The 25,275-nt window shown below is 34.3% G+C and overlaps 1 protein-coding gene and 1 long non-coding RNA gene across 2 annotated transcripts in view; both read right to left on the bottom strand.

Moving 5' to 3' along the window:
- Positions 1 to 936: 936 nt before the first annotated feature.
- Positions 937 to 4,273, bottom strand: LOC122481300. Its single transcript, XR_006296815.1, has 2 exons — positions 1,807 to 4,273; positions 937 to 1,558 (listed from the first exon to the last, which is right to left on the bottom strand). It is a non-coding gene; the product is annotated as an uncharacterized LOC122481300 (long non-coding RNA).
- A 493-nt stretch (positions 4,274 to 4,766) lies between these two features.
- KYNU (kynureninase) overlaps positions 4,767 to 25,275 on the bottom strand; it is a 110,652-nt gene continuing 90,143 nt past the window's right edge. Inside the window, exons 11-14 of the mRNA XM_043576626.1 lie at positions 15,868 to 15,920; positions 13,875 to 13,960; positions 7,564 to 7,794; positions 4,767 to 5,505 (exon numbers count right to left, since the gene is read on the bottom strand). Coding sequence (XP_043432561.1) covers positions 5,368 to 5,505; positions 7,564 to 7,794; positions 13,875 to 13,960; positions 15,868 to 15,920 — 508 coding nt within the window. The 3' untranslated portion in view covers positions 4,767 to 5,367. The remainder of the gene's footprint in view (positions 5,506 to 7,563; positions 7,795 to 13,874; positions 13,961 to 15,867; positions 15,921 to 25,275) is intronic.

Genomic DNA, 25,275 nt, shown 5'->3' with positions numbered 1-25,275 from the left:
GTACTTAAAATGCTTTAATAATGTTCATAATTTGTTATTATTAATTCTAAGACTATGTACATATACATATGATAATTATAGTATATATTACATATGATAACACTAGTAATTAATATTATAGAACCAAAATTTTCTACATTAAGAGATAAAAATATAAATTTAAGTTAAATAAGAAATATTTTTCTTATATTGAATGTAAAATATGAATATGAAATAAAGATATAATTTCTCTTAAAGCTATGTAACTCTGTCAACTGAAAATCCTGGAAACTATGATTAACTAGACTATAATGAGCACTCTAACTGTTAAGATTATGGCTACTAAATACCATTTCCTCCAAAGGAACTGGATATTCTTAGAGAAATAAGTGATGTCAAGGTTGAGGTAGGAAATATACAAGGTAAGCCTGCATCTTTGCACACCAAAAGCAATAAAAATATCAAAAAAACAATTAAGGTAATATCAAAAGAACTCAGGAGTCATATTGATTAGTCAAAAATTGGAAAACAAGAGCATTAATAAGAAAATTATTGCAATAAATCAAAACACATCATAAATGTTTAAATTAATTTGTTCATAATAATCCTCTTTATTATTTTGTCCTTTGAAAATACATCTTGGTACACCTGGGTGACCCAGTGGGTTAAGCGTCCAACTTCAGCTCAGGTCATAATCTTGCGGTTCATGAGCTCTAGCCCCCATGTCAGGCTCTGTGCTGACAGCTCAGAGCCTGGAGCCTGAATCAGATTCTGTGTCTCCCTCTGTCTGTGCCCTTACTCTGCTAGTGTTCTCTCTCTGTCTCTCAAAAATGAATTAAAATGTTAAAAAAAAAATAAGAAAATACATCTTGCTGAGAATAAAATACAATGCTACTAGAGGGCAGGAAATAAATTTGACATTTTGAAAACTCGGAATACAGATGCTAATGACCCACATAAGCATCAAAACCATCAGTTTAATTACAGGATGCCTTAATCCAGTGATTCCCAATGTTGTGCTTTATAATATGATGCTTTCAGGGTGTTTGCAGGTTTCCTTCTTTAGATGATGCAAAAACCCATTTACTTCAAAATCAATGCTTTAGAAATTTCAATTTATGGAAAAAACGCATAGCACAATTTGAATATAAACTCACATAATTTTGAACACAACAGTAAGTAGAAAGTTACTGAGAAAAAAATAACTGTAGAAAAAGTTTACTTCTTTAATTTGAAATTTAGTTGTTGACCTCACACCCAGCTTTTTCCACAGTCAGTTTTGTATAATAAGTATAATTTAGTGCTACACAAACAGCTCTATGTAGTACAATAACTCCCAAGGGCATCACTGTAAAAGAATTGTATTTATATAAATGTGCATGAGTTATTAAGAAGCACAATTCACTTTCTATGGAGAAAACAGAAAGTGCATAATATTTTTCCTTTTTGGTCATAAAACATTTCATGACAGTTTAGAGCATATTGTGGGGGATTAAATTATTGAAAACACAAATAAAAATCAATGGCAAAAAAAAGCCTTTTAAAATGAGATGGCATGAAAGTAAGAAAATTTAAAAACCTTGGGACGCCTGGGTGGCGCAGTCGGTTAAGCGTCCAACTTCAGCCAGGTCACGATCTCGCCGTCAGGGAGTTCGAGCCCCGCGTCGGGCTCTGGGCTGATGGCTCAGAGCCTGGAGCCTGTTTCCGATTCTGTGTCTCCCTCTCTCTCTGCCCCTCCCCCGTTCATGCTCTGTCTCTCTCTGTCCCAAAAATAAATAAACGTTGAAAAAAAAACATTTAAGAAAAAAAAAAGGAAAATTTAAAAACCTCAAAATAAAATAAAAGCAGAAACCTAGAAAGTAAAAGTATGTGTTGCATCCTAAAAGTGTCTGCCACATCCTAGAGTGATTGAGCTTCAGTGCTGATAACTAAATGGGACATTGAACAAGTTTAGAACCGACCACATAAATAAACTGATGGAAGAGCCCTCTAAAATGCTGGCAACCAAACAACATGTAAAAGGTCAGCAAGAAAAATTAGTATCTTCAGAGAGTTTGTAACTGTAAATCGGCCCTCAAAAGGATTAATACATCCAATTTCATACTATCCATGTGATCTGAAAAACCTGAAAACAAAAATTTTAAGTGTTTTGGTGTCAGAAATGACCCTGAGAAATTGGCAGAACCAAAAATGAATATCTTTGGAAAGACTTTTAACACAGTTCTCAAAGAATTCCAAAGGAGTCAATATAAATGAGTAGTTTAAAGTTAACAAGCACAATATACACAAAGAAACAAGTATTATTTGTGAAAAACAACAGAAACAGAACTGAAATTTATCAGACATTGAATATAGGACTATAAAAGGCTTATGGTTATTAGCACTAGATGAAGGCAATGCTTTGTTAAATTGGGTTTCCTAGAAATAAAGAGCAATGTTTGAATTAATATGTTTTTTTTGAAAGAATGCTCATCAGAAAAAACTATGAAAGAGGGAATATGGGGAGGGAAAGGGCTGAGCAAGGGTAAAAGTCAGGTAATACTCTAGTCTTGTCTCAATCCATAGATTAAGGATGGTTTCTGAAGCATAAACAGCAGTGTATGTGTATCTCCTCATTCTGTTTCTCCTTCTACTTGTGTTGAAGTAGAACATTCATTCTGTTCTACTGAATAACATTCTTTCTGTTATTTTAGTAATCACCCTGGCTATGTAAGTCTGCATATGTAACAAAGGCAATCAATCAACAGCTACTATCGGCAAGGATTGAGAGAAGAGATCTCCCATTTCCTATTGGTTGCAATGGAAACTGGTACAACTAGTTTGGAAAAGAGTTTGCTACTTCTTAGTGAAGTTGAACAGGTGTGGATCCTTTGACCTGACGTTTTCACAGTTATTATGTCCTGGGAAAACTTTTGAATCTGTGTACCAAGAATGTTAGTAGCAGCATTGTTGTAATATTAAAGATATTGGGAAGAATTCAAATGTTCACTAGTAGTAGAATAAACTAATAACCCCAAATATATACGAGAACACTGAGCAGCAATGAAAATGGATGAAAATGGATAAATCTCAAAAACCTGACACTGAGCAAAGGAGGCAGAATATAAACAACACAATTAAATTTGCATGAAGTTCACACACGGGCAAAATCAGCTAATGTATATTTTATGGTGCATACATAGGTGTAATACTTCAATGGAAGTAAGGAAATGGTTAACACAAAATATGATTTGATGGTTATATCTGGATTTGGGGAGAAATGGGAATGCAAGCAGGGAGAAAGGGAATTTCTAATGCTTTGTTTCTTAACCCACATGACATAGTGCTGAGTATGCTTTAAATGGTTTGTATGTATAACTTGATGCAATTTTAATGTGATTAGCCTGATATTTTAGAATTTAAAGTTATAAGCACTACCATATACCTCCCCTTACTTGACCATCTAATTAATACCCTTGAGATTTTTCTTACAGTATCATCTGTTTTTCTTTCATAAAACTTACAGTTTGTAATCATATGTTTATTTGGGTGTTTATATATTTACTACCCATTTCTCCCACTAAGCTACATGCTCCCTGAGAGCTGAAACCATGTCTGTTTTGCTTACATCTGTGAGCTTCAAAACGATTTCTCCTACATGAAGTTGTATATAGTCGAATTTTAGGGTTTTGAGAACTTTTCCATCCACAAAGATGAGTTTTGCCAAAAGTTGGAGGTGGCAGCTTTGCTAAAGCAGTTATGCAACCACTCAAATAAGTAAGATAATGTATAACTAGATTAGCACAATACATGGTACGTGGTGACTATTCAATAAATATCAATAGTTGCTGGCATTGGTGTCTGTCCTACATCTTTTTATTTAACTCTAGCGGTTGTGTAAGTTATTTCCATTCAAATTTGTTCATCAGGGACAATGATTACATTGCAGTCACTCTTTCTTGCTGCCCGTGTATATAAATGTAGACTGTTTTGCCAATTCATGAGTAGTGGTTGCAGTATGAACAACTGAAAACCAGGGAAGTCCAACAGGGCTGAGTGTAACTGTAGTTTTCCTGGAGGAAAGAAAGGGCCATAGATTTGGGTTAGAGGTTGAGAGATGAAGCTCTCATTTGCTAATTCTAATTCTCAATTGCCAATATCTTGGGGTGATTTATTACACTGTTTCAGAGACAGAGTAACATTTTCTATGGGGAGTGGAGGGTTGACCTGGGTGGCTTAGTCCATTAAGTGTCCTGACTCTTGATTTTGGCTCAGGTCATGATCTCCTTGTTTGGGAGATCGATCCCCACATCAGGAGCTGAGCTGACAGTGTGGAGCCTGCTTGGGATTCTCTCCCTTGCTCTCTCTCTCTGCCCCTCCTCCACTCACACTCTCTATCTCTTTCTCTCAAAATAAATAAATAAACTCTTTAAAAAATAGCCTTCTATTAAGAGAGGTTCCCATTAAAACAAACAAACAAACAAACAAAACAGCAATAGTGATAACATTAAAAAAAGGGACAACCTTGAAAAATGAATTAGGATCCAAGAGTCGGTGGGCAAATAGGTTCAATGAGTTTCAACCAGAATTTGATGTGATGAGATAAAATGAATAATAAATAGCAGAGCACTAATGATTTATGAAACTTTTGCTTTTGGTATATATACCATTAAAAAATATCGCATCTAAGATGCTATCTATTCATTGTGAGAAGCGTGCTAATGTCAAGGATGGTAACATGAAAGAATGGTCAGTAGCAATGTAAGAATCATTGACTGAAAATTGAAAAAATTCTTCTTTCACAGATGTTGAAATATGATAAAAGTTTGTATATTAGAATCAATAAAATAAGACATAAACACATATAAATACTGGTATCTGATATTAAACATATTTCTTAGTGTGGACTGTGGTCAAAATATTTGAAAGCTACTACCCTAAAAAATGTATTTTCTGTTCTTTAGATTAGAGTTGGATGGAATACTGCAAAATCATACATATATCAGACTGCGAAATTACAGTGACTATAATAACCTCTTTGGTAAATTAAAACTAAAGCAACATTTCTAAAATTGACACAAAAAATTGCACATATATTATGAAGTTGTCAGTCAAATTATAAATTAAATCAGCATAAAACATTCACTGACCATGAAATGTGACAGCTAGCTAAGACTGTATACATAATACTTGGACCAATGAAAACTTTGATCCACCACGCATGGAGAAATTGAACAGACATGTGGATACCTCAGAACCCCAGACATTTAGAGAAAATATATCAGATCTTTCTGTAAACTAAATGATTCATTGCCAGTTATGTGCAATTGGTTTTGAAAAAATTTCCAATTATTAAAATAAGAACAAAAATAATAAAATATAGTAGCTCTTAGTACTACTTAAGTTGTTCTAGAGAACACTGGTATTTTTGGTTTCTGCAGAGTCAAGTGCAGAAGCAAGTAGATTGATAAACTTATAAACATCATGAAAAGAGTTGTAGAGAGGAACTGGAGCCACTCGGATGCCATCTGGATCCCGTTTGTCACACTGTGGTGGAGAAAATAAAGCCACAGGAATGTTAGCACTTATCACATAATGAAAATCTACATTCAAGATAAAACTGCATAAAGCAATCATGCCGATTTCCCTAAAACTTAATATATAAGCCTTTTGTTAATTTTAGTAAAATACAATGTTTCTGTGTTACTTGAACTCTCCTCTTAATAATAGTTAAAATATGAGTGAAAATCATGAGGATCCCACTAAAGTGCATTCCTTCAGCATTCATCCTCTTGAAGCATCCAGTAAGTCATGTATGCAATTTATCTGTGGGGAGACTCTAAGAGCCTGGAACCCTTGAGCACATTTAAATGAATGAGAACTTTAGGGGCACTTGGGTGGCACAGTCGGCTAAGTGTCCTACTCTTGATCTTGGCTTGGGTCATGATCTCACGGTTCGTGAGTTCCAGCCTGGGCTCTGCGCAGGCTCTTAGGATTCTGTTTCTCCTCTCTGCCCTTTCCCCTTGTGCTCTCACTCTCTCTCAAAATAAATAAAAAACTTAAAAAATAAAAAAAAATAAAAGAATAAATGAGAACCTTAAAAATAAAAGTAGATAAATAAAATGGGGTGCTAGGCGGCTCAGTCAGTTGAGCATCTGACTCTTGATTTTGGCTCAGGTCACGATCCTAGGGTTTTGGGATTGAGCCCTTCATTGTGCTCCCTGCTGAGCATGGACCCTGCTTAACATTCAATTCCCACCCCCCCTGCCTCCCTCCCCCACTTGTGCTCTCTCTCACTTTCTCTTTAAAATCAAAAATACATAAATAAAAATGAAAAAAAGAAATGAATGATAACCTCTTTGACACCTAGAGAGTTTTAGTCAATTATTTTTACATAATCCTCTAATCCTTAATCTCACAGGTAAAGAATTGGCTGTATCCCTGAAATGTCATGAAATGGACCCAGATAATTTGGTCTAGCCTGAAGATCACTATTATTAATCTTTAAGAAACCCTCACTATGGGTTAGACAATACAATAAATTGTTTATTTGTGCTGGACTATTTAATTCCCATACCAAATTTTGGAGACAAGTAATTTGCACCCAAAATCCAGATGAGAAAACTCAAGCCAGTAGATGTGAGCAAACTTTCCAGGAGCACACAGCTTACAAATGGTAGAAAATGACTTGGAACACTAACATATGGATTTGTGCCTCTGGAATCTGAGATAACCTCTCCTCGAGAGTTTGTGGACCAGGACACCTGGGTTTCTCAGTCAGTTGAGTGTCTGACTCTTGATTTCAGCTCAGGTCATGATCCCAGGGTCATGGTATCAAACCCTGCATCAGGCTAGGCTCCATGTTGAGCATGGAGCTTGCTTAAGATTCTCTCTCTCCCTCTGCCCCAACTCATGCTCATTTTTTAAAAAGAGAGAGAGAGAGAGAGAGAGAGAGAATGACATGAGTGGAGCAATTCCTAAATTACATGGTTACTGGAAATAGATACACGACCACCATTTTTCCTGAAATCACCCTATTAACATTTATTTTCTTCAAGAGAATAGAATGACCACTTAGGTCCAAGCGTTTAAAAAAAAATTATTTCATACAATGCTAACATCCCTGAGATGTGTTTACAGCTCTCTTCTTACTAAAATGACAGGTTTGAAATGACTTGGCTCAATCAAACAACTAAATAAGACTGACTTTTTTCCTCCTCCTCCACCATATTATGTTCTGTAATTCTAGTTATTCAACGAACATATATTATTTGGGCTTTCACTACTAAAAACTAGGGAAAACATGTCCTAATTGATTATGATGAAACCATTTTTTTTTCCTGCTCAAACTGTAATAAAAAGAATGAATAAATTATGGAAGGCTGGTTCCTCATCCAAAATTTGTGGTTTCTTCCCTTTTATCCCTTTTATCAGAAATGACAGATCTCTATGCCCTTCAATTAACACAGTGACACATGCTTAGCTGACACATAATCTATCCTCTCAAACTGACTCATGAAATAACATGCAACAGTGAATTAACCAAAGAACCCCAACGTGCCACCCAGAGAGAAAACCTGGTAGCAAAGCAAGAGATATACTTACAACCACTCCTCGTTTTTCTAGTTCTTGGAATACATATTTTATTGGAATAGAAAAGGTTAGTGTTAGCTGGCAGCCACGATCCTCTATGCAGGATGGAGTAATTATGTTCACAAATGGTCTCTTGGTATCTGCTTTATCTTTGTTACAGTAATGCTTGATCATGTATTCCAGATAACCAGTTAGCAAAACAGATTTTCTCCTCAATGCTTTCATAGTCGCTTGCTTAAAGATCTACAGAATGAGAAACAATAAGATTAACAGTGTCTTGTTGATCTGCAAAGAAGCAAAAATTAACTGAAAAAAAAAAAAAAAAGGAAATGCGGACTTTTGACCTTTCCAAAAACATCCCGTTTTAGACTATCCTTTGTAAAAACATATCCTCTGTTAAATGCTTGGCCGTTAAAAGCCAAATGGAAAGGTTTCCGTGACAGAAAAACTGTATAAATGTCATTTAAACAATACTTGCTAAAGAAGAAGGAAAAGTAAGGTACTATAGTGTTCCTATACAGTTACTTTACATTAGCTCAGTATAATTAGTACAAGTAAAACATACCTTAATAAATGCATTTAAAGATCATGACAGTCAAACCTTTTCCCCAAAGCCATTTTACACAATCATAATCAAGAAGACTTTTTTTTTGATTCTGATACAAAGTATTTTGGTCCACACCAAAGTGTAAGAGTTAAACACTCATGTATATATGGAAGGAAGTGTTATCAACATTATTTATAATTGTTTTTACTAATTCCTAAATCTCCCCAGCATAACAGTAAGCAAACAAACAGTTAAATAATAAAGCTAAGTTTTGTCAGTCAGGGAAACAAACCATGAAACCATAGTTATTCAATGAACATATCTATTTGGGCTTTCACTACTAAAAACTAGTGAAAACATGTCCCAATTGATTATGATGAAACCAATTTTTTTCTGTTAGATAATACATATGTTAGTACTGAGGCAGTTAGGTTTGCTTCTCTCTCTCTGTGTCTTTCTGTCTCTCTTTTCTTCCCTTTCTCTTCCTTTTTATCTTTCCTTCTTTCATCATTTTTTCCCCTGCTAAACTCTAGCACTGGTGTGAAAATACTGCCATTTGCTGCCTGAAGTTTCTTATATTAAGATGAGTGACAAGTGCACACAATAACTGGTATTGGAACATTAGAGGTCAGAACAGACACGCTTTTCTAGCTTATCTCTTAAGGTCAAGTAGAGTTTAAAAATATATCCTACATATAAGAACTGAATGAACTGCAAACAGAGCGTGATGCACTGGCATGTCACTTAATATCCCTTTTCTGTATCATGTTATGCCACAGAGCTAAGATAGGGTCACTCAGTGACATCTAGACTTTATGAAGCTTGTGAAAATAGTTATTTTGGTATATACATGTGGCATGTGTGAGCAGGCATTCTAATAGAACTCAAACCATTTGGGCAAATGACCTATATTGCATGAAAGGTATGGATTTGGCTGAAGGAGACCAAGGGAGTTGTATTGATGGTAACAGTACCCAAGGAAAAGAAGAGAAACAGGATAGAATGGTATCTGTCTCTCTGCAGCCAGATGTTGCAGACTATGGAAGAGAGTTTGCTACAAGTAGGGTTGGATGTCTGTTTCAGAAGACATTCTTCAGAAGACAGAAGCCTGTTTGGATCAAGAGGGCCTGGGTCCAGAACCAAATCTTGTAAAGGGCAGGAGCAGGGACAGGCAAGGCACCACCCACATGTGGTTTGGTTGCCAGGATAGGAATAAAAGAATAGGAGAGGAATTTTTCCAATCTTCTCTTTGGACATTAATAGTAATTCAAGGTAAATTTCATTTATAAATAATTCTGAAAAACTTTCTGGTTCTACTATAAGCCCCATAAGAGACAGGTAAGAGCAATGTGCGAAGTACTACCTTTAATGATATTTCATTTGTGTTTATAGGTTAGTAAGACTTGGGGGAATATTATTTAACTTTATTGTTTTTCTTTTTTAAGGAGATTTTGTTCTTGCAGATTTCTCTGATAACTAGAAACTAAAGTTAAATTTTTTTATGATGGTTTCAATTTTGACGTACTGTTACTCTTTGATAATGAAATAACTTTAAAATATGAAACCATTTTCCATCATTAAACCACAGTAAGGGCAGCTGCATGGTTAGGCACTCTTAAAATCCTGTCAGAGGGTGTAAAGGTCTCTTTTGAGGCATCACATAAAAATATTAAGAGGGGATAATAGGAGTTAACTGGAGAATAGAATAAATATCTTCTTTTCTTTTTAGCTTCTCATTATTTCTATGCTTTCAGTATTGAGAAAGGACGATTTTTTTTAATAAAAAAATGAAAACTGTAGGTTAAAAATATTCAGCTTATAACAATTCTTGGCAGAGTTTCAACTACTCGGGTTATTTTTCTTACTGAGCAAAAAGAATACAAAGCTAGATAAGTTAGATAAGTTTAAACAGGAAAAAGAAGTATAGCATGACATTTTCAATTGTTGCATTTTTTTCTCTTCAGTTCTTAAAATTGGCTGCCTAATAACTTTCTGAGGAAACACATAGTGCATTTCTCCTTATTTGATTTGTATTTAAAATTTTTTTAATGTTTATTCATTTTTTGAGAGGGAGAGAGAGAGGGAGAGAGAGAGAGAACCTGTATGCACATGAGGGAGGGAGGGGCGGAGAGATGGGGAGACACAGAATCTGAAACAGGCTCTAGGCTCTGAGCTATCAGCATAGAGCCCAACGTGGGGCTCAAACTCATGAAATGTGAGATCATGACCTGAGCCAAAGTTGAACGCTTAAGTGATTGAGCCACCCACGTGCCCTACTTGATGTGTATTTTAATTGAACACTCTAATTTTGTATTTTGGAGATATTTACTTCATTATAAATTTATATACTGAAATGTTCTAAAAATTGTCTACTTATCATTGCATGCAAGTATGACCCTACAAAATAAAATAGATGTATTTTTAATTTCAAGCTAGCAATTGAAAAGATTGAGGAGACTTCTGAAATACTCTGGTCTAAACATCTTCATCTTAAAAATGAGACAAATGAACTCAAGAGTATATATATAGTAAAGAGAAAGTTGTCACCTGTCTAAGGTCATACTTGGTGCCTCAGTGAGGGATAGAGTGTATGCCTCCTGGTTCCTACCTTAGTTTCTATTGATCCACATATTTTTATATGTAAAATTTGTACCATATTTTACCATATGCATTTGTACCATATAAATATATAATACAAATGATTAAGAGCCACTAATATAAACAAAGGACAGTTTGAAATTGATTACAAGGTGCTATTTTTCATGTTATCAATCAACTGGAGGCACATGTCATTATAAACAAAACCATATTAATACTTGTAAAAAATCACTGTGTTGCAAAACTGAGATCATATCCATCCATGTACACTGATTCTTAAGTTTAGAATCTCTCCTCTAATTGGTATTTGACTATGCAGAATATTTTTTGAAAGAGAAGTAGCTACAACAAAGACAGGCACTGTGATTCATGCATATTTCTCTCATTGATTCAAACTTTTTCAATCACCTATCTCAATGCATTAACTTAAGCACAGTAGCAATATGATTGCCACACCGATGCTTACCCACTTGGCATCGAGGGAGTAGAACATTTTAACAGTTAAGTAAAGAATAAGAAGAATGACATGCATTGTTTTGTAATTTCAGAATTTTGCAATTTATGATGGGGAGGAAGAATTTCAACACTTTCTTCAACACAACTTTTGCTTACCTAATGATAATTTTGGTTAGAATGTAGGCTTAGCAGTGAATAGCTTAAGTACAGTATTTCTTTCTTTTTTCTTTTTTAGTTTTTATTTATTTATTTTGAGCAACAGAGAGAGCATGAGCAGGGGAGGGGCAGAGAGAGAGGGAAAGAAAAAATCCCAAGCAGGCTCCAGGCTGATAGTGCAGAGCCTGACACTGGGCTCCATCCCACCAACCTGAGATCATGACCTGAGCTGAAATCAAGAGTCAGACGCTTTAACCAACTGAGCCACCAAGCACCATTTACTTAAGATATTTCTAAGAGGCTCCAGAAAAATACTTAAGCGGTAAGAGAAGTACACATCCACTCTTGTGGCCTTTGGGATCCTTTTGTTATTTGTTTAGATGTTAAAGAAAAAAAATCAATCAATCTTCAGATTCCAGCTGAAAATAAAAACCTTGTCTAGGTGGCTACAATACAGCGTAATACGTTGATAAACACTTCCAAGCTTTTTATCATTCAAGCCTAGCCTAGGGGACTAGTGGCAGGAAAATTGAGAATGTGACTTCTTTTTCATGGCAGAAGGGGTAAGTACTTGACACCACCCACTGCGAAAACATACCAAAGTTAGAGTGTCTAAAAGAAAATTTCCAGATCTGGCTGAGAACTCATTTGCAAAGGTAAGGAAAATCAGAGGACAAAATGTCAAGTACCAGTTCTTCCTAAGGTACACCTCGGTGCTTTTCCTATGGTAACTCACCTTCTCCCTGAGACAAACTTGCAAAGTGAGAAAAACTGTGTATCATTTTAAAACGTTTAACAGAAGTTTTCTCTGAATAGATATTATAAAAATAATTCAAATACCATTATCTGACTTGCTAAGCAGATTCTATCCCTCCTCACCCCCCAAAAATTTTTAAAAACTTTTTTTCCCACTGGCTGAAAAATCTTGTTACTGGGTCTATTTTCAGTTTAAAAAAAAAAAAAAAACTGCCAAAAAGTGAAAACAACACAAGCTCCATCTAGTGGCCACATTGAGTAGATGGTCTTTAAATTGAGATGAAGTGAAATGAGTTGATTACCACTATCAGTGAAGTTCTATTAAAAAAAAAGTACTTTACATTGCCATCCAGTGGCCAAAGTGAGAAACTGCTATATGTGTTCGCAGAATCCTAAAATTTAGGTTTAGAGATTTTGGAAGTCTTTATCTAGTCATTCATCCTGGAACACTCCACAATAGAATTTCATAAAATATCAAAAACCAGATGATTTTAAAAGACTTTAAATTAAAAAAGTCAAATTCTTTTTTGAATACCTATATATTTAAAATCTCTGTTAGAAAAAAAAAACACATTTAGCTAAAATATATTTTACTTTAATGTATGTATATAAGTATATTTACTTAATATGTGTATTGATGTTATTATTAATTATATAGGATATAATTATTTACAATATATATTTCCTTAAATAAATTTAGTCTCATTCTTTTTATTTAATTTTTTAAAATGTTTTATTTCTTTTTTAGAGAGAGAGACACAGACAGAGCATAAGCAGGGGAGAGGCAGAGAGAGGGAGACACAGAATCCGTAGCAGGCTCCAGGCACTGAGCTGTCAGCCAGAGGCCGACACGGGGTTCAAAAGAACCAGGTGTGAGATCAGATGAGCCGAAGTCAGATGCTTAATCAACTGAACCACCCAGGTGTCCCAAGTTAGTCTCATTCTGAAATTAATTAATATCAAATAATTAAGCTATATTGATATGGATATGAATATAATATAGATATAAAAGGACAAGGTAGGTATCTATATATCTATATAAATAGATGGAAAGGTAGATATAAATATTGGAAACCAAATTGATTCTTTGGATATTATTATTTAGGGTGAAACTAATGTTATTTTAACTAAAAACATTCATTTACTAAAAAATATATATTGAGCCACTAATAGTAGAGAGATTATACAAGAATATGATGGAATAGACACTCCAGTAAAAAAAAAAGAAATCCATTTAACTTATGAGACAACCTTTCTCATTCTTTGGTTTACTCTGATTATTTGAATTTTTTTCCTTAAAGTATGTCTTCCTATAGTTCTATCATATGGCACTTGGTGAGTTTGTTGACTCACAGAACCAGAAGAAACAGAGTCTCCAGTAATCACAACAATATCTGGCACATAATACTTTCCTAATAAGTAAATGTTGAATGAGTGAAATAATCAAGAACTAAATATTGCATGCTTATTTTGTCACAGAGACACCAAGAGAAGATTAAGCAACTTCTTTAAGGTCACACAGATTCTAAGAGGAACTAAAAATATGTATCCCCAAATCAGTTCCAATTAACATTTATTAAGTGCCAACAACATTTATTATGTGCCAAACACAGTGCTGGGGCTGGACACATAGATAAGAGATGTCAATTAGCACAGAGTCATTGTCCTAAAGGAGAATACCAGCTTTTGACCATTGTTTATACATAATAAACATTAATCTTGCTCTTTAGCAGAGAAGGTCCTACAACATGTCACAGTCAGGTAAAGAAAAAGGTAAAGATATGAGAAGGGTAAAGCATAGTTCACTTACCTCTAAACTAGCATGTAAGGAACAGACCAACAAAATGGGAGGATTTGAAATTCGAAATCCAGTAACCCCAGGGATTAATTGCAGTTCTGAAAAATTAACATCATGTCATTTTTATAGAATGTACCTTGAAAAGTGTCCTTCATGGGTTTTTTATGACACTATAGTAGAGAGAAGAATAAGATTTAAAAACTTTTATTTCCAAGATTTCTGAGATATTTAAGAGAAACTCTGTGGACCTAGAATACTGGCATATTTCCCCTTCACTTGCAATGTCCCTCTCCCCTGCCCCACTTTCTTAGCAGCCTACAAAATACTAGAGCCCTTAGAGATATAAAAATGACCTCTTAAAGAAGATTTTCTGTACCTCATTCTCTGTCCTTCCACACTCCCAAGCCAGCATTCCTTAACCTGCCCCATGCTTTGCTTTTCTACTATGAAACCATATCAGTGAGAGAAAAAAAATCAAAATTTTAATAGTGTGTAATTGTAATGTCATCCAAAGGCAGGAATATAAATTAAATGACCTATGAAGGTGACTTCTAGCACTAGTATTATTAGGTCAAGTGGCTTCTCCTAGGGAAAAAATAATAATAATAAAAAGGCTTTAAAAAAATGATCTGCCTAAGTATGATACATTTAAAAGGTAATTTAATAGCAGGTATTATCCTAATTAGAATCAATTAGATTGAATAGTAGCAAGTTAAGTCCAATAGCGTTAAGACTGCTCGTTGGAGATCAAATTAAAGCTAAAACTGACTAAAAGAGCATTAGAATATTCTAGGTCTTTAGAGATGCATCTAATCCAGGGCTCAACAAGCTATGTACTGAGGACCAAATGTGGCCCTTGACTTGTTTTTGTAAATAAAGTTTCATTGGAACATATAGCCACATTCATTCATTTATGTATGTCTATGACTGCTTTAGCACTACAATGGCAGAACTGAACATTTGCCACAGAGACAGTATAGCCCCCAAAACTTAAAATGTCTCCTCTCTAGCCCTTCACAGAGAAACTCTCCCCACTCTCGATCTAGTCCAATTCTCCCATTTACAGATAAGAAAAGCCAACACAAAGAGTGTAGGCAACAGGCATAACAGAGCTAACTATTCCAGCAGCCAAGATAAAATGCAGGTTTCTTGATTTGACTAGAAGAGCCCATCTTGATCTTGTGCATCTTAGTTTTTGCAAATATGAATATATTTAAAATACTAACTCAGGTTAGTAGTAGTCTGAAGGATCAAGTTGAACTGAAGACTCTCAAAACACTTATGAAGCTTTCTGTGTCCCACATGATTGAAGATGGGAGTCACTCAGGAAAAAGAAGCAGGGCAGTTTGGGAGAACCCTGCACGTGTTGAAATTTCATTTCTACCTGCTGGGGTTCAACTGCCATTGTTTCGTGTGTGGCAAAAGCCACAGAAGGAAGAAAAATTGGAAAAAGAGAGACATAAAGTGAACATTTATTAAATAGCACTGCTATGTGCTGCTTGGTTTACAGCTTTGAACTTGTCTTACCCTCAAACCAACCCCTGAATTGGATATTATTATTCACATTAGGTATGAAAGAAGGAAAATAAAACAAAAAACAAAAAAATCGCAAGAAGTTATAATTTGTGCAGCATCACAAAATTATTAAGCAGCAAAGTAGAATTGACATCCAAGTCTCTCTGGGCCTGACTACAAGCCAAAAATTCTTTCCTGCCCTCACTTCCTGATGTTCTGGGTACTCAATATTGATGAGATATGAATCCTATACATTACAGCTCATTTCCACTTTCTTCCCTACAGAGGGATAGACTCGAAATGATGCTAAAATCTACAAACACTTAGTCTTACACTCTGGAAATGTCATTTCTTATTTTAAGAATTCTCAGTGGCATTTTCAAAGTGCACTCTCCATGAGGCATGTATATTACATGCCATACAAAGACAGATGAAAATTGAAATAAAGGTAAAATAAAATGACTTGTGAAGTGAAACTGAATACACTTACTGTTATCCATCTTAAATCTGGTGCTGAGTTCATGGCCAAACCATCCCACTAACCTAAAACATAAATAACAACATTAGATATTTTGGTCTACAAAAATAACTGCAATTAATATAAGAATCTGGGTCCTACATATGAAAGCCATTTGTGTTGTGATTCATCAAATACACAGGCATATATATGTTATATGATATCATAAGGCAATTGATATTTATAACCTTATCAAGAAAAGGATAAAATCAATTTATTCATATAACTGTATAATTTTTGTAAAGTTAAGCCATCTGAAAATCTATATTTAATGATATTTTATTGTTTAAAATAAAATGAACAAAAAATGTTGAGTTTTTAAAATTTTTTTAGATTTTGAAACAAAAGTAAAAGCTCAAAAAGAAAAAAAACAATTAATACAATAATATATTTTTCACAACAAGCTCCCTAAAGAAAAATGGTGTAAAAATAATCGATATAATTGTTGAAATTTTTTGAATAATTTCCTAAGGAAATTGACTGCTTTTTTTTTAGTGAGATAAAGAAATTAGAAAAATCATATACATGCATTTGTGTGTGCATAGTAGAGGAAAATAATTATAAAATAATTTAAAGAAAAGTATACAATTTGGGAAATATGAATTCAATATTTCTGATAATCTGTTCTACCTAAATAAATTTTTAGTTTTTTTTTTTAAGTTTATTTATTTTGAGACAGAGAGAGAGAAAAAGAGCAAGCTGCAAGCACATGCAAGTGAGCAGGGGAGGGGTAGAGAGCGAGGGAGGGAGATAATCCCAAGCAGGCTCCTCACTGTCAATGCAGAGCCGGATGTAGAGATCAGTCTCATTAATGGTGAGATCATGACCTAAGCCTAGATTGAGTCAGACACTTAACTGACTGAACCACAGGTGCCCCAATAAATATTTAGTTTTAATGCTGCCAAAATAAAAAATCCCATGGCATTTTGTTAGAACTGGGCAAAATATTTTTAAGTTTACAGAAAATATGTGAGTGAATATAGTAAATTTTGAAATATAAGACTACAATGTTTAATTGTTCCTATCAAGGAACAAATAAATAAGTCATGATGAATGAAGAAATGTTGTAAGTGAGGTGCAAAATAAACAAGATTCAGTTACAGCAAGCATAGAGGAAGCAGAGAGGAGAATAGGTGAAATAGAAGATAAAATTATGGAAAATGATGAAGCTGAGAAAGAGAGATAAGAAAATACTGGACCACAAGGGGAGAATTAGAGAACTAAGTGATTCAGTTAAATGTAATAATATCTGTATCATAGGAGTTCCAGAAGAATAAGAGAGAGAGAAAAAAGCAGAAGGTTTCCTTGAATAAATTATAGCTGAGAACATTCCTAATCTGGAGAAGGAAGCAGACATCCAAATCCAGGAGGCACAGAGAACTGCCTTCATATTCAGTAAGAATAGGTCTTCACCATGGCATAGCATAGTGAAACTGACAAAATACAAAGATTAAGAGAGAATTCTGAAAGCAGCTAGGGACAAACAAGCCTTAACCTACAAGGATAGATGCATAAGGGTAGTAGCAGACCTGTCTACTGAAACTTGGTAGGCCAGAAGGGAGTGGCAAGAAATAATCAATGTGCTGAATACAAAAGATGTACAACCAAGATTCCTTTAACCAGCAAGGGTGTCATTCAGAATAGTAAAAGATTTAAGTTTTCCCAGACAAATGAAAACTGAAGGCGTTCATGGGCACTAAACCAGCCCTACAAGAGATCCTAAGGGGGACTCTGTGAGTAGAATGCTGCAAGGACTACAAAGGACCAGAGACATCACCACAAGCATGAAACCTAGAGATAACACAATGACACTAAATCCATATCTTTCAATAATAACTCTGAATGTAAATGGACTAAATGCTCCAATCCAAAGACATTCAGTATCAGAATGGGTAAAAAAAAACATGATCCGTCTATATGCAGTTTATAAGAGACTCATTTTAGACCTGAGGACACCTTCAGATTGAAAGTGAGGGGATGGAGAACCATCTATCATGCTACTGGAAATCAAAAGAAAGCTGGAGTAGCCATACTTATATCAGACAAACTAGATTTTAAACTAAAGTCTATAACAAGAGATGAAGAAGGGCATTATATCATAATTACAGGGTCTATCCATCAAGAAAAGCTAACAATTATAAATGTTTAGGCCCCCCAACTTGAAACACCCAAATATATAAATCAAGTAATCACAAACATAAGCAAATCTTATTGATAAGAATACAGTAATTTCAAAAAGATGTTAGAATGGGAGAGAGCCAAAGCATAAGAGACTGTTAAAAACTGAGAACAAACTGAGGGTTGATGGGGGGGTGGGAGGGAGGGGAGGGTGGGTGATGGGTATTGAGGAGGGCACCTTTTGGGATGAGCACTGGGTGTTGTATGGAAACCAATTTGACAATAAGTTTCATATATTGAAAAAAAAAGAATACAGTAATTTCAGGGATTTTAATACTTCACTTACAACAATGGACAGATCATCTAGGCAGAAAATCAGTGAAGAAACAATGGCCCTGAATGATACACTGGACCAGAAATGCTTGACAGATATATTCAGAACTTTTCATTCAAAAGCAGCAGAACACCCATTCTTCTCAAGTGCACATGGAACATTCTCCAAGATAGATCACACATTGAGTAAAAAAAATCCCTCAATAAATATAAAAGAATTGAGATCATACCATGCATATTTTCAGATCACAACACTATGAAACTTGAAATCAACTACAAAAAAATTTGGAAAGCCTCCAAATGCATGGAGGTTAAAGAACATACTACTAAAGAATGAATGGGTCAACCAGGAAATTAAAGAAGAAATTGAAGAATATATGGAAGCAACAGAAAATGAAAACATGACAGTCCAAACCCTTTGGGATGCAGCAAAGGCAGTCTGAATAGGAAAATACACTGTAATCCAGGCCTACCTCAAGAAACAAGAAAAATCCCAAAAACAAAACCTAACCACACACCTAAAGGAACTAGAAGCAGAACAGCAAAGAAAGCCCAAAGTCAGCAGAAGAAGAGATATAATAAATATTAGAGCAGAAATAAATAATATAGAATCTAAAAAAAATAGCAGGACAGATCAATGAATCTAAGAGCTGTTTTTTTTGAAAAAATAAACAAAATTGATAAACGCCTAGCCAGATTTCTCAAAAAGAAAAGAGACAGAGCCCAAATAGATAAAATCACCAATGAAAGAGGAGAGATCACAACCAACACCACAGAAATACAAAAAAATTTAAAAATACTATGAAAAATTATATGCCAACAAACTGGACAATCTGGAAGAAATAGACAAATTCCTAGACACCCACACACTACCAAATCTCAAATGGAGAGACATAGAAATTTTGAACAGACCCATAACCAGTGAAGAAATTGAATCAATTATCAAAAATTTCCCAACAAATAAGAGTCCTGGACCAGATGGCTGCCCAGGGGAATTCTACCAGACATTTAAAGTAGAGTTAATACCTATCTTTCTCAAGCGGTTTCAAAAAATAGAAATGGAAGGACAACTTCCAGACTCATTCTATGAAGCCAGCATTACTTTGGTTCCCAAACCAGACAGAGATCCCACTAAAAAGGAGAATTATAGGCCAATATCCCCGATGAACATGGATGCAAAAATTCCCAACAAGATACTAGCATAAGGCAATCCACTGTATATTAAAAGAATTATTCACCATGATCAAGTGGGATTCATTCCTGGGCTGCAGGGCTGGTCAATATTTGCGAATCAATCAGTGCAATGCATCATATTACTAGGAGAAAGGATAAGAGCCATATGATTCTGTTAATAGATGCAAAAAAAAGCATTGGGCAAAATACAGCATCTCTTCTTAATTAAACCCTCAAGAAAGTCAGGATAGAAGGAACATGCTTAAACATCATAAGAGCAATATATGAAAAGCCCACAACTAATATCATCCTCAATGGGGAAAAACTGAGAGCTTGCCCCCGGAGATCAGGACCACGACAGGGATGTCCACTCTCACCACTGTTGTTTAACATATTGCTGGAAGTCCTAGCCTCAGCAATCAGACAACAAATGAAATAAAAGCATCCAAATTGGCAAAGAAGTCAAACTTTACTTTTCACAGATGACATGATGCTCTAAATGGAAAACCTGAAAGACTCCACCAAAAAGCTGCTAGAACTGACACATGAATTCAGCAAAGTTGCTGGATAAAAAAATCAATGTACGGAAATCGTTTGTAGTTCTATACACCAATAATGAAGCAACAGAAAGAGAAATCAAGAAATCGATCCCATTTACAATTGCACCAAGAACCATAAAATACCTAGGAATAAATCTAACCAAAGATGTAAAAGATCTGTATGCTGAAAACTATAGAAAACTCATGAAAGAAATTGAAGAAGGCACAAAGAAATAGAAAAATATTCCATGTTCATGGATTGGAAGAACTAACATTGTTAAAATGTCAATACTACCCAAAGCAATCTGCACATTCAATGCAATCCCAATCAAAATTGCACCGGCATTCTTCTCAGAACTAGAACAAACAATCCTAAAATTTGAATGGAACCACAAAAGACCCAATGTTTATAGCAGCACTTTCAACAATAGCCCAATTATAGAAAGAGCCCAAATGTCCATCAACTGATGAATAGGTAAAGAAGATGTGGTTTATATATACAATGGAATGTTACCTGGCAATGAGAAAAAAATGAAGTCTGGCCATTTGCAACAATGTGAATGGAACTGGAGGGCATAATGCTAAGTGAAATAAGTCAGTCAAAGACAGATGTCATATGTTGTCACTCATATGTGGAATTTGAGAAACTTAACAGAAGACCATGGGGGAAGGAAAGGGAAAGAATAAGTTCAAACAGAGAGGAAGGCAAACCATCAAAGACTCTTAAATAAGAGAAAAAACTAAGGGTTGATTGGCAGCAGGGAGAGAGGAGAAAATAGGTGATGGGCATTGAGTAGGGCACTTGTTGGCATGAGCACTGGGTGTCATATGTAAGCAATGAATCATGGGAATCTACTCCCTAAGCCAAGAGCACACTGTATATACTGTATGTTAGCTAACTTAATAATAAATTATATTTAAAAATAAATAAATAAATATAAAATAAAAGAAGTGATAATTGTCACATTTCAAAAAAATGCAAGGATGAATAAAAGATATCCACATTTTTATAGTTTTCAAAAGAAAAATTTCTTTTTGACTTTAAAAACAAAAGAAAATATAGAAGGAAATATCAGTACATTTATAAACACTTAAAATTCTATACTGAAATGACAAATAAAATTAAAAGGCAAACCAATGATGTGGAAAATGCTGCTACTTGCCATGTATGAGTTTTCATCAAGTTTTTTGTTTTTGGTTTTGGTTTTTTGGCAGAAAAGGGCAATGCGCCCAAAGCTACCCAACCATAAAGCATGAACAGGGCATTATAAAAGCAGAAATGCAAATGTACCACAAATTCAGGGGGAAAAAACCCTTAATCTCTGTAATAATTTTTAAAATGTGAAATAACATTAAGATGAGACCATAGGAGGGATGCTTGGGTGGTTCAGTTGGTTAAGCATCTGACTTAGGCTCAGGTCATGATCTCCCTGTTCATGAGTTCAAGCCCTACATCGGGCTCTGTGCTGACTGACAGCTTGGAGCCTGGAGCCTGAAGCCTGCTTCAGATTCTGTCTCCCTTTCTCTCTGCCCCCTCCCCTGCTCATCCTCATGCTCTCTCTCTGTCTCTGTCCCTCTCTCTCAAAAGTAAATAAACATTAATAATTTTTTTTTAATTCTACATATATTCTACAAACTCCATATACCAAACTGGCAAGTCAGTCAAAAAGTATGAATCCTATTTTCACCAAGGATTCAAAGAAAAAGAAATTAGTAGTTTGTCTAATCATGAGAATAGTAAGTAATAAAACCTTCATAGAGTACAGTTTGAGAATATATGAGACAAATATGTAGAATTTCCTGTCCCAGGACTTTTGTTCTTTCCAATCCATTAAAAGTACTATTTAGATCATACTACTTGAAGTATGCTAAAATTTATGCGCTCGTACAATGAGTACAATACTCTTTACAGGGTTAAAACACCTATCTCAGAATAGAGAGTTAATAACATGAATTATACTACTTTCATACAATGGAATACTATTGAATCCATTATAAAGATCTTATTTAAAAGAATATGTATGCAAAAAGAATAAAGTGGAGATCACAATATTTAGAATATTACTCCAATTTTAGAATAATCATATATTAAAAACAACAACAATAAAAAAATATAACATATGCATTCATTTGTAATTCTGGTCAAAATTTTAAATTTTTTAATTTCTGATTTATTTGTACCTCTGTTTTCCAGAATTTTCTAAAGAGCATGTATTGTTATTGCATCAGAGAAAAACTATAATTATCATTTTAATCCATATTCATTAGTTCAAAATTTTTTAATTTTAAAAATTATGTATATACATAATTTTGTATATACATACATATATTTTTCTATGTATATATAACATATACTTATGTAGAATTAGTCACCAAAATTAATTATGTAAGATAACTAATGCTTTTATCCTACCACTTAAAAATATCATATGGCTTCCCTTTAGTTGAAGGGAAAAATTCACAGTCTATTAGCCCAAGCATAACTTTCAAACCTTATATATAATATTTCTTTTCTCATTTCAAATAATTCATTCTCAAAACCTATCAAACACCTCTCCCCACCTCACCCGAACACCACAGGTTTTCTTCCTGAAATGCTTACATGGGTAGAAGCTGTGTAGGAGCAATGAAAGAAAAGAATCAGGGCAGAGCAGTGAAAGCCGAAGTGATATAGTACCTGAGGAAACTCCAGTAAAAACCTATTTTCTGAAGTGGAGGCAAGGTTTTCTTATTTTAATTTCACAAGCTACATCCTTCGTAAAACATAGGTAAAGTACAGGGGTGAGCAGGATTATTTTCAGAATAGCTGCTATACTAAAAAAGAAAAGAAGAGAGAGCATTTATATACAAAGAAACAAGAGGAGCTCTAATAGTTGGAAGTAGTCAGAGAAGAAGATACCTGAAAGGCTACCCTGTCGCCTGACCTAACCTCCGGTTTAGTCATCTCCCCAGATTGCTGACCCAGGAAATTCAACTCATTCACTGATGAGCAGTGTGAAAAGGAACTGGATATTGCACTGTCACAAAGATTTTACATGAAAAATGTAAAAGGAGAAAAATCTACCCACAGATATAAAACATGCACCAGGAAAAGGTTGCCAGAAAGCTGATGAAAATGTAAAGCATGTGAGTAAATTAATAAAACAATAGAAACCAAATGAGGAAATTTTCCATATGATGGAAAACTACCAAGTAGAAATGCAGGAATAGGATTGATATAGCTTGACAATAGGAGGGATAGCTTGCAGAAATCAAGAAAAATTCAAAAAAATAAATAAATAAAACATGTAAAAGAAATTTTGAAAAAAAAAGGAAAGAATGCAAGGAAGTTAGGAAACTAAGGAAAAGACAGCAAGTGTCAGAGGAAAGCTGTGAGAGAAAATGAACAAAACAAAAAAGAAAATAAGAAAAATTTGAAATAGCCAAGAAAGAAAATAATAAATGTAATTAGCAAATGATCTCTATCATAACCAAAGTAAATTTCTGAAGACAAAAAGCAATAAAAAAAAGAAAAAACTTTTAAAAAAGTTATAATTCAAGACAACTATATTAAATTAAAAAATGCATTGAATCAACCATACTGAAAAAATGCAACATTGAATTGGGGAGAATTATTCAAGATTGGTCAATTTTATTTAAACTTTATTAGTTACTGAATTTTGGGGGTGAAGAAAAATACTGAGATTTCAGGCAAAAGTGGTAAGACAGAATAAAGGAAAAAAATATTAGATTTGTTTCAAATTCATCAAATGTCACACTTCAATGAAGAAAATAACGTAGAAATATCTATATAACATCCTCCAAATAGAAAGAAAATGTAATGCATGAATATTATGTGTGGATAAGCCAAATTGTATAAAGATTACTGACGTTGATTAAGCAAGAGATCAGCTGATATTTTCCCCGTGAATTCTTCATGAAAATCTACCTGAAGGTGAATTTAGTCAGCCAAGAGATGCCTGAGGGCAGTATGACAAAAAGATATGTGGTGGTTATTGAGTGTATTTAATTATAGGACTAAGATTAAACAAATGTGGGGATGAAGGTGACAACATAATGAAAGAGAATGCTATATGGCAATGTGAAAATGGACAACTGGCAAAATCAGGGAAAATAAATTTCACTGATCATCCATATTTAAACTTGATAAATGAAGTAATAGAAGTATAATTAGATCTAAGAACACACATTAAACACCAAGAAAGTCAAAATTGACTAAGTCATGGGGTGATGAGTGTTTGGGCAGAAGGAAAAGGACATCTGCTAAATCTTTCATTGTTCATGGAAGAGAACTAATAGAAGAAAACAAGAAAGATTAGAATTTTAAATTAAAATCTGAAATATCAGAAGTATTAGCTGAAAAATAATGAACCAAAAAGGAAAACATATATCATGTTGAAAGACTAAAAAGATCTAGAAACAGGGGTGCTTGGATGGCTCAGTTGGTTAAGCATCTGACTCTTGATTTCAGCTTAGGTCAATTTCATGGTTTATGAGTTCATGCCCAGCATGGGGCTCTGTGCTAACAGCATGGTGCCTGCTTGGGATTCTCTCTCTCCCTCTCTCTTCGCCCCTCTTCACCTCTACTCTCTCTCTCTTTAAATAAATAAACATTAAAAAAATCTAGAAACAGAAAATATGACATTAAGTGGCATTGAATTAAGACTAGACATAGCCATCAAGGCAATGAAAGTCAATGGGTTTAAGTACTGAAAGACAATGTTATCAGATTGTATCATACAAAGATTGTACCATAAATCAAAGAGAATCAATTAAAATGAGTGATTCAGAAAAAAATAGACTAAAAGGATGAGCACAGGTATAAATAGAAAATGCACAAATGAAACAAGGGTGGATGCAATCTTTATATTAGACAAGATGAAATTCAGACCAAAAGAGTTAAATGTTTTGGAAAAGGACATTTTATAATGCTTATGAATTAAAATATTCACAATAAAGACAAAACAGTTATGAATTTCTAGACATCACACAACAGGACAGCAACATTACAGAAATAGAAATATCTTGTGGTTTCAGTAACGTTTTATTGACCTCTTTGAGTCTATGACAGACCAAGTAAACAAACTATCAATGAAGAGGTAAATCTTATCTATAAATGTTTAATGCTTTGCTCTGAAATACAGATTATAGCTTTCTAAGAAGTGCTTATAAAATATTGACTAAAATTAACTACGAAAAATGTAATATTTCCAAAGTG

Source organism: Prionailurus bengalensis, chromosome C1, assembly GCF_016509475.1.
Source record: "Prionailurus bengalensis isolate Pbe53 chromosome C1, Fcat_Pben_1.1_paternal_pri, whole genome shotgun sequence".
NCBI classification, from domain to species: Eukaryota; Metazoa; Chordata; class Mammalia; order Carnivora; family Felidae; genus Prionailurus; species Prionailurus bengalensis.
The sequence above is the reverse complement of the archived record's forward strand: the minus strand, read 5'-3'. Positions and strand labels throughout refer to the sequence as shown.